Raw genomic sequence first — 11,105 nt, forward strand, 5'->3', positions numbered from 1 at the left:
GGATACCATCGATATTAACATGCATATTATAAATTTAGGAAATTTTCAATATTTTATAAACTCAGTTATGGTACACAATTTATGGGTTACATGCATTTGATATAAAAAAAATGGAGGTGTCTATTTTAATCAAATATGCACCAAAAAAAGATATTGCTTATTAGAACTCCAATCATAAAATATATTTTTTAAAAGCATAAATGTAATTTTATCTAATTCGCGAACCGAATATGTTCAAAATATAAAAAAAAAATTAATAATAAATAAAATTAAAACTTTGTTTAAAATTATAATACATATATATTTTTGAAATAAATTGCGATTTAAGAATAGTAATTAAATATTATTATATAAGAGGTCAAACATGAGTTTAAGGATGTGTATGTTCCATTTAATAGATTATTATTTAAAGGAAGAAGCAAGCAGGTTATAGATATCAATTAGATAGATATAGGCTAATTAAATTTATTTAAAAATGTCACTTTTTTAAAAAAAAAAAATAATATAAATATTAGACAAATCAAGATTTATTTATAAAATTCTCAAGTGAATTAGTAAAAAAAAAATTTGTTTATTATGCATGATGAAGCAATTTTGCAGAACATAATCCATCCAATATCTTATCTATGAAATATTCCGTAATCATCCCCGCCTTTCTCTTCCAGGTACCTGTCGGTTTGCATGTGATCTTCCGCGTATTTATCCGTCGCGGGTACGTACCAGAGATGTTTAGAGTCTCGGTTCTTTCTCTGAAGCTCGCTGTAGAGGTCCCAAGCGTACCTTGAACGTGATGGGTAAAAATTTAGAAATTATAATCGAAAGTGGTTTCTATTGTAAGAAAAAATAAAATTAAATTAAGGTCGTGTGTTGGGAGTTGTTGTCAAATCAACGCAATTATTCGAAGGACAGAGACAGATGATATTTAATACTGAGGGAAATTTAAATATGGCATTCGGTTGATAATTTTAATTTTTTAACGACATTTATTAGTACGCAGGGCTGTGTACTTGACCTGTTAAATCAGTTTCCATCAATTGACCGGTTAAATATGTTTCGGTCAATTGACCGACATTTGACCAATAAATGGGTTTTGAGTAAATAATTAACTTTATTTAATGTATATGAATAGTTAAAAGGAATCTATAATATAAAATTCAATGTCATTCAATAACCTATGTTGTGGAGATATTTAATCGATTTCCGTTTCAATAAGAATATCAACTCCCAAACGACCAATTTATTAGGAACCGTTAATAAAATGCCACTCTACTTTGATGGGCACGTTGAGACAAAGCTCGTTCCAACTGACATGTGGCCAGAATCTGTCCTTAGAAAAGTTACAGCTGGCATAATTTTCTATTAAACGAGCCGCTTTTACTTCCGGAATTAATTGCATAGCTAGAAAATAATTCCGTAACCTTAATAAAAGGCGCAAGTTGTATTATATCACGTGACCATTAAATTTATTACTAGTAAAGATGTTTCCTCTCGATATCGGGCCGCCCAATAGATAAGCAGTACAGTGATCACGTGTATTTACTCCGCTTGACAAGTCAATTTGACCGACTTGCCAACCCAGATGTCATACATACGTTCTATGGAATTATTACTTTTTTTCCACTTATCTTAAATCTTTTTCTTTGACTTTCTCATACACCATTAATCATAATAGCGAATAATTTTTAGATTTTATTTCTCGCATCATGAAATAGGAAATAATATTTAGTAATAATTAGTGCAGTGCCGATCCATAAATTTTTCACCAATCCGATCCGATATTTTCCGAAATTGGTTTAAAACCGATCCGATATTTATACCGATTTCCCCCCCCCCCTGAACCAAATGTAATTAAGAAAGCAATATTTTTTACAAAAAATCATGCATTTAAATATAATTTTTTTTATTTACAATTAAGACTATATTAAAAAAAAATATTTTAAATATGTAAAATAAATATATCTAACACATAAAATAAAATAACAAAAAAAGAAAAAAGAACGGATCGGTTTTTACAAATATCGGCCCGATCCGATATCTCTGGAAAACGGTAAATATCGGCGCCAATCCGATCCGATATTTGATATCGGCACGGCCCTGGTTTTTAAGTAGTTGTTATCCGGAAAAGAAAATTAATTTGGAGATGAGGAATCTTGATTCATATTAAATCTTTCTTTTGGATATATATGACTTATCTCCTAACAAACCTTAGAAGGGCTACTGAAAAAGACAAGATATCAAATTCATCCACATTTAAAAATTCCTGAAGATGTCGGTACGCTATTAGTATACCAACTCAAGTGGTTAATGAAATAAATAATTTTTCCCATGTTTTAAATTTGAATTGATAAAATAAACAATTTTTAAACTTACACTTGGAGAGTATTAAAACATATAATATGACATGGAAAAAATAATATTTATAAATTCTCTTATCTATTTAAGCAAAATATTGGCATATAATATTCTAGGTTTCTTTATTTGAAAATTATTTGATGACAAAAAACATGTAATAATTCATTCCCAATATAAATAGTTTAGAGAACTGGTTTAGCAGTTTTCAACACTTAATTTAACAGTCTCTAACAGTTCTCAAATTTAATTTACAGTTCTCAACAATTAAACTCATATACTTGTTATAATCCATCTAAATCCAAAATAATTAATAAAGTTTACAATAAAATTCCTATAATTAATAAAATAAATGGTTTTACAAAAATATTATTATCCGACCAATCAACGATAAGCATTATTGTTGATTGACGTATATGTAAATACATATAATATAACTTTTATAAACTAAACAAAAACTAGGATAACTCTAGAAGTCTGCAAATGGAAAAATTTTCAGGTCTGGCACAGTTGGAATTTAGCTTTTACCCGGCCAGGTCCGTTTTTCCATTTTTTTTATTAATGCTACCTGGCCCAGCTTTTACACAAGGCTTGGCCCGAGATATACGTTGGTCAAACATTAAAATAATAAACAACTATAATACACAATATTGGGGATTGGTAAAATCAAAGGCACTGCAGTTTATGGAAGATAATTTCCATCACATATTTTGGATTCATCAATAATCCAGCCCAATAAAAAAAAAATTCTAATCCTGGCTGCGAATCTCAGGTTAAAACCTATAAGAATTACTAGTATCTAGTCGTGTGACTTCTAAAATGAGGTTAAATCATAATATTCTTATATCCACGAAATAAAAAATAATTTTTTGTAACTGTCAATTTTTTTTTCCTTCTTCAAAAGGTATAAAAAAAATAAAGTTTTGTTTGAATATACTCTTTTAGGGTTAGGCTATGATAGCTTTGCTTAAACATAATTCTAAAGCAATATCAATCTCATGTCTTTTCTTAACATGTTGAATAACAGACGATTATGATTAAAATTTGCATCCCCCTAATCATAGAAGAGCAAATTTAATGGCATTAAATATAGAATCGTGTTTAACACATCGAGTTGATCTAGAAAATAACAGCTGATTGATTTTAAAAATCTGTTTATGATATCAATTTTTTTAAAATAATATTAATTTTTTAATTCTATACATGATAATAACCTAAGAAATATTGATTTTAATAAAGACAAATTGATTCTCATAAACCGATCAGCTGTTAAATCGTGTCTCATCGGATCACACTAAGAATACGGTCTAAAATACGCGTTTCTACCGTATCCTATCGTATTTAGCTCTTTAAAAGGATACAGAGAATGTTAATTAGTGACCTGCATCGCAATATCGTAAATTATTAAATAAATATCATCTGTCTCATAAATTTAAATAAATAGAAAAATTTTAATTATCTGTCACTCGTAAGCGACAATGTTGCTAAACATACAAACTTTAAGCATCACCTGCCCATAACTCATAAGTGTCAATATTGCTATATATAAGCTTTTAACATTGCACGTTAGTCATAAATGCCAGTTATACTAAATAATAGACACTTTTAACATTACCTGTCAGTCATCAATGTCAGTATTACTAAATAATCAAAGCTTATAATATTACATGTCAGTATTACTAAATATTAGAAACTTTTAACATTATATGTCAGTCATAAATGTCAGTATTACTAAATTTTATAATGATATTTTATTATATATATTTTAACGTCAATCATAAATATCAGTATTTCTAAAGGGAGTTAATTTAAATTTAAGTTAAAAATATCACTTTACACCAGTGTAACGTGCTATTTTTACTCTGTATGAAAATTACTCATTTATTTAGTGATATTGACATTTACGATTGACGTGCATAAATTTAGTGATATTGACATTTTTGACTGACATGTTTTACTCCTTATAAAAATTACTCATTTAGTAAAGGAAATTAGCATTTTTGACTGACATATTTTACTCCTTATAACAACTACTCACTTATTTAATGATATTGACATTATAAACTGACTTGTTTTACTCCTTATAAAAATTATTCATTTAGTTAAGGAAATTAACATTTTTGACTACTTGTAATGAATAAATAAAATAAATATAGTGATATTAACATCATTATAAAAATTATACACTTATTTGACATTTACGACAATTTTTATTCTCCTTGCAAAATTTATTTATTTATAACTTAAAAAGGTCAAAACTTCTTTAAAAAAATATGATATAAATAAGATACGCGATATAATTAAGATACGCGATATAATTAAGATATATGATGTAAATAAGATACGCGATATAGTAAGATACATGTTGTGAATAAAATACGCGATATAAATAAGATTAAATAAAATTTATTATGCGGTCAAAATGGTGGCAATAATTTCTTAAATATATATTTACATTAAATTTTTTGATATTATGTAATATTTTTATTGGGGTATAATAAGCCCATTTATAAATAGTATGAATAACAATATTTGTCTGAAGCATAGTTGCCATAGCAACTATCTCCACCTCTGTTCCATAAGTTGCATTTAGGGCCATGCCCGTTCTCTCCAAATATACATCAACGGGTTTCTCCCGAAAACCCCTCCATCTGTTCAACCATATCTTTGCTTCTCATAAAGAGACAGCATTGCTGTCTCAGAAAATTATAATGGCATTCGTCATCACAAACTTCTTAGCTTATACATCTATAATAATGATAAATAATAATTTATTGTAAATAAAAATACCTGAAGAGACAATTTCCATCACCAATAATCCGATCGGTAGATTAATCATTTCCAATCACACCCTTATCATATTTTGGATATCTTTTCTTGATCGCAAAATGAAAGCGTTCAGAATCATATATTTTCCAATTTCTGTTAGTAGGCAGAAAAAGATTTGCCTCCTCTTTCTTAGAAATTACAGTATCTAATATAATTTCACCATCTAAAAAAATATCCAAAATGCACTTCTAAAGTGTATTAAAGATGATCAATTGACTTGGACAGATGCCCTGCCTGGCATACTATATGCCTGTAACACATCTGATCATGAATCTTCGAAATTCACGCCCTATGAGCTGATGAATGGTAGAAAAGCAATACAAGCTTGTAGGGTATAATAAACCATTTATAAATCATATACTATATATTATATACTTAATTATATTTAAGGATGATGAAGATTATGATATAGATCCAGATAATGTTGAGGAGATAGATAGGGAAAAACATTTTCAAAGTGTAGTTTGCAAGATGCAAGACGTACATAATACTGCCATAGGCAATATTAATTTAGCCCAGCTTAAGCGGCAGAGGGATTACAGAACCCGCAATACTGGGAAAAATACTCCGTATAAAATCAATGATAAGGTGCTTATCTGGAACAGCCGTCGAGCTGATAGGAAGGATGGAAAAATGACACGGCCTTGGCTGGGTCCTTTTACAATAGTTGGGATTGACAAAAGTATAAATTATGATTTTTAACAACAAAATATTTATAATATTTAGGCAATGTAGAGCTAATGAGTGCCTGTGGGAAACGGATAAAAACACGAACAAATATTTGTAACATAACACATTATGTTACAAGAAAGGGTATAGTTTATTAAACAGTTCCCAGGTTACCAAGTAAAAAAGTTTTATTCTTCTACCATTAAAAATGTATACAGTTGACTTAATTATTAAATAATATTCCTTTTTTTAGATGATGAAGAAAATTTTCAAGAACCAGCAATTAAAAATGTACAGCATAATTCGGAAGAAAATCATATGAAGGGTAATATTTTAATATTTAATATTAAATCTTTTTTAAAATGTCTAGTTTTGAAATTACTAAATACGATAGTTGGAGAGGATTATAATTGTCAAAACAAAAAAGGTCTAATAAAAAAAATATTTAATATACATATTTTTTAGATGATGGAGTTAAAACAATCAGTGAAGCATTGAAAATGCTAAAGTCTGATGAGCATCGACCTCATAGTAATATTTTTAAGAATTGATAAAATTGATTTTTTAATATGATAGTTGCTCCGCCTCACAATTTGAAGATTGTAGATTGCGAAGTGGGCATGCAAAATAAGAAAGGTAAAAATTTGTATAATTAGTAGATTAATATATATTTTTTTAGATGGTGAAATTATATTAGATACTGTAATTTCTAAGAGGAGAGGAGACAAATCTTTTTCTGCCTACTAACAGAAATAGGACGATATATCATTCTGAACGCTTTCATTTTGCGATCAAGAAAAGATATCCAAAATATGATAAGGGTGTGTTTGGAAATGATTATTCTACCGATCGGATTATTGGTGATGGAAATTGTCTCTTCAGGTATTTTTATTTACAATAAATTATTGTTAATCATTATTATAGATGTATAAGCAAAGAAGTTTGTGATGACGAATGCCATTATAGTTTTCTGAGACAGCAATGCTGTCTCATTATGATAAGCAAAGATATTGTTGAAGAGATGGAGGGGTTTTTGGGAGAAACCCGTTGATGTATATTTGGAGAGAACGGGCATGGCCCTAAATGCAACTTATGGAACAGAGGTGGAGATAGTTGCTATGGCAACTATGCTCCCGACAAATATTGTTATTCATACTATTTATAAATGGGCTTATTATACCCCAATAAAAATATTACATAATATCAAAAAATTTAATGTAAATATATATTTAAGAAATTATTGCGACCATTTTGACGGCATAATAAATTTTATTTAATCTTATTTATATCGCGTATTTTATTCACATCATATATATGTATTCATAGCGTATTTTACAACATATATCTTAACTATATCGCGTATCTTATTTACATCATATATCTTAATTATATCGCGTATCTTATTTATATCGCGTGTATTAATTATATCGCGTAACCTATTTATATCGCGTATCTTATTTATACCATATTTTTTTAAATAAGTTTTGACCTTTTTAAGTTATAAATAAATAAATTTTGCAAGGAGAATAAAAATTGTCATAAATGTCAAATAAGTGTATAATTTTTATAATGTTAATATCACTATATTTATTTTATTTAATCATTACAAGTAGACAAAAATGTCAATTTCCTTAATTAAATGAGTAATTTTTATAAGGAGTAAAACAAGTCAGTTTAAAATGTCAATATCATTATAAGGAGTAAAATATGTCAGTCAAAAATGTTAATTTTCTTAACTAAATGAGTAATTTTTATAAGGAGTAAAACATGTCAGTCAAAAATATCAATATCACTAAATTTATTATATTTAATTTTTACAAGTCAGTTAAAAATGTCAATATCACTAAATTTATTATATTTAATTTTTAAAATTCAGTCAAAAATGTCAATATCACTAAAAAATATAATATTAAATTTATGCACGTCAATCGTAAATATCAATATCATTAAATTTATTATATTTAATTTTTACAATTCAGTCAAAAATGTCAAATATTAAATTTATGCACGTCAATCATAAATGTCAATATTACTAAATAAATGAGTAATTTTCATACAGAGTAAAAATAGCACGTTACACCGGCCAGACCCGATCTCTAATGTTAATATTAACTTTTTTAAAAAAGAATTTTTTTTATCTTTCAAAAGCCCGCAAAATTTTGAAATTTTTTAAAAAATTAATATTAACATTTTTTGAATCCTTTAAAAGACCTAAATACGATTCTGCGTTCATTGTTTAAAATAATAGAACAAAATTAATGAGGAGGCCTATGAGAAGCCTAGAAATGCGTATTGTAGCCATGTAAAAAAAAATATTTAAAATTTCATTAATTTTCTTTCGGTTATTTTTTTTTATACTAACGCTATATTTTATTTATTTAAATTTTCAATTCCCATAATTTAAAACGTTTAAAAAAAATATATTGTCGGGCATAGAGCTGGTTAACGATAGTCACTACCAGAGTTGTTAAAGGATCTAGATCATAAAAATGTGGTATCTGTATCTGTATCTAGATAGATTTTTGATTAAAATATCTGTATCTAGATATTATTTTAGACGATGTATCTGTATTTAGATCCATTTAAAAAGTATCTTTTAACAACTCTGGTCACTACCTTAAGGTAATACCTATCAAAGTATTTTGTTTATTTTTCATTTTGGATAGGAACTACCAAATCTATTTTTTATAATATATATTTGAAAAACCGTGATTTTTGTAAAGCCTCTCTGGCCTAGTCGACAAGAGCGTTGCTTACCAATCCGATAGTTATGGGTTCGAAACCCAGCAATGATCATTTTTTTTCTTCTTAATCTAACTTGGTGGTTCCGTCCTTGGGGGGATGATATATAGGAGGCCGGGCTCGACCACGTGATTCCGTTATAATATACGTTAAATAATAAGGGTCGTATTAGATAATAATAAATTTTGGTCGGTATTTAGCAAAATTTGGTTGGTGTTTAGAAAATTGCTATACGTTGACTTGGTAGTGACTATCATTAACTCATAGAGCCAATAGAGATAAAATATATCTACATATCTCGAGAGATTCCTTGTCTCAGATATAAATTTCATCCAGGATCTCTGGTGATTGTTAACTTTATGCTTAAAGTTTTTAAAAATAAAATCCAGTTTTTTTATACTAAAAAACTTTTCCTAAATTAAATCGATAAGCTAAACATGATTCTATATTAATATCATTAAATTTGAACTTCTATAATAGGGGATGCATAGTTCTGTAGTTTCCATAGTAGCATATTTTAGTCATACCCCAAATAGACCAGGTAAATTAGAATGGATATTGAACATTATAATTCTCAGTCAGTGATTTGCCAATTTTTAAAATAGTACTTTAAAAATATTACTAATGTAACAACACAGAATTAAATGATATAATAATTATTAATATATTATATTTCAATAGGATGCTAATTTAATTTAACAAGTTTAATAGCACTTTTAATTTTGATTATAAATATAAGTTATGAAGGATTTAAGTCTTAGAAATACAATAATTATGAGTTTTAAGATTTAAAAAAAAATCTCAAATGATTTGAAGTTGAACAGAGAAGCAAGTACAATGATTAATATGAAAGAATATCAAATCATTGATAAATATGCCAATACTTTAACAACTCAGCTATTTTCCTTTAAGAAATTAATTCAATTTTACCTCCATTTCTGTACATCCATTTGTTGTGTTAGATAGTCCAAATTCATTTCATGTGTTCTTTGTTGTTTAGTATTAGTAAATTTGATAAACCATCTATGTACAGGATGCTAAAAAAATGTAAATATAATAAGCTTTATAATATATTATTCTGTTATTTAAATATTATAATATTAAATAAATGATATGCAATGTAATCAAATTTAATAAGTATATAAATATAATTAATAGAAAAAAAATATATAATATAATTAGGCTAAATAAAATATGTTACAATAGTATTTCTACTACCTTAAAATATTCATACTCTTCAGGTCTATAACCTTCAGGTATTTCTCGCAATTCCGCAGGACCTAAATTAAAAGGAATTTTGTTTATAAAATTAAAATATGATACCGATAAATATGTGACAATAAGCAACGAATAATATCAATGGAATGCCCGTTAGACAGGCATAGAAATGCTTATTTTGTAAAAAAAAAATTATAAATAATTTTTATCATAATATTACCATCATATCAAGACCTTTTTTAAAGGGCCATTCAGAGGGAATTAGAGGCATAAGCCTCTGATGCATATTTTTGTAAAAATTTTCTAGAAATAAATATTTAAAAATTATATTTAAGTGTTTATAAACTTGTAGGAATTACAAATTTACTCAGCAAAACCATGCTGTTAATAGGATTGATGATCAATAGTGTTGTAAAAAATAAAAAAATATCTATCCATTGATATTATTTAATAAAACATTCAAAAAAATATACAAAGAAAAAATCAATGTAAATTTTTTAAGAATCAGCACTAGGTTTTCTAGTGTTGACATGCAACCGAACTGTGCTAGGTTCAGGAATTGTTGTGGGAAGGGAGGGGGGTGGGAGGATAACTAAATTTATTAAAAAAGATTATAAGATTTTTCTAGATGTCATTTAAAAATAACTTAGGTTTCATTTAAAATAGTGATTAATGTTGTTGAACTCCTCGATTTGAGCCGATTTTAAAAAAGGGGAACTATATTTTATCCAGAATATAACGCAACCCTGAAGATTGCTCAATGGTACCAAAGGCTTGGACATCTATTAGCAAAATTTTAAGGCTTGGACAAATTAATGGGGCTAAAATCTTGAGCTAGCCGTTCTTAAAAGTCGGCTTAAATCTAGCCATTTATCAACACTAATAGCAATTATAAAATATTGACAATTTCTAATTCACAAATTATATTAAATATGAATAATCGCCGTATGAATTCCTTATAAAATAAATGTATTGAAAAGGAGCAATGAATTTTTTAAGCATATAAAATTTAATTTATAAATTTAAATTATATTTAAAAAAAATACTAGAAATATAGATTAAATGCACAAAAAATAAGAATTATTTCATATATAATTTACAACATATTAATTTAAAAAATAGGTTATCTTAACATTAGTGTTGTTATATGGCTCGATTTGAACCAATTTTAAAAACGTCTAACACATTTTAGCTAGAAAAACATTGTTGTTAATAGGTGTTCAAGCCTTTGCCATCTATGAGCAAAATTTCCCGGTTTACGTAATATTTTTCTGGACAAAACATTGGATTCGCCGTTT

General features: G+C 27.2%; 1 protein-coding gene across 1 annotated transcript; it reads right to left on the reverse strand.

The window, feature by feature from the left end:
• Positions 1 to 550: 550 nt before the first annotated feature.
• Positions 551 to 10,210, reverse strand: LOC135924804 (NADH dehydrogenase [ubiquinone] 1 beta subcomplex subunit 5, mitochondrial-like). The gene is made up of 6 exons (XM_065459916.1): positions 10,154 to 10,210; positions 10,028 to 10,110; positions 9,913 to 9,979; positions 9,808 to 9,869; positions 9,520 to 9,626; positions 551 to 780 (listed from the first exon to the last, which is right to left on the reverse strand). Exons 1-6 carry the CDS (start codon positions 10,185 to 10,187, stop codon positions 621 to 623), a joined length of 513 nt encoding a protein of 170 aa, XP_065315988.1. The 5' UTR covers positions 10,188 to 10,210; the 3' UTR covers positions 551 to 620.
• Positions 10,211 to 11,105: the final 895 nt, after the last annotated feature.

The sequence above is a fragment of the Gordionus sp. m RMFG-2023 genome, chromosome 2, assembly GCF_954871325.1.
Source record: "Gordionus sp. m RMFG-2023 chromosome 2, tfGorSpeb1-WG-v2, whole genome shotgun sequence".
Lineage (NCBI taxonomy): Eukaryota > Metazoa > Nematomorpha > Gordioida > Chordodea > Parachordodidae > Gordionus > Gordionus sp. m RMFG-2023.

Bases quoted from the DNA above. Each gene is read 5' to 3' on its own strand.
- LOC135924804 (XM_065459916.1), bottom strand. From the start codon at position 10,187: ATGGTTTTGCTGAGTAAATTTGTAATTCCTACAA. The intron at 9,870-9,912 runs GTATCATATTTT...CTTTTAATTTAG, and splicing joins TTATTGTCACATATTTATCG to GTCCTGCGGAATTGCGAGAA. The intron at 781-9,519 runs GTAAAATTGAAT...ATCACGTTCAAG, and splicing joins ATGGATGTACAGAAATGGAG to GTACGCTTGGGACCTCTACA.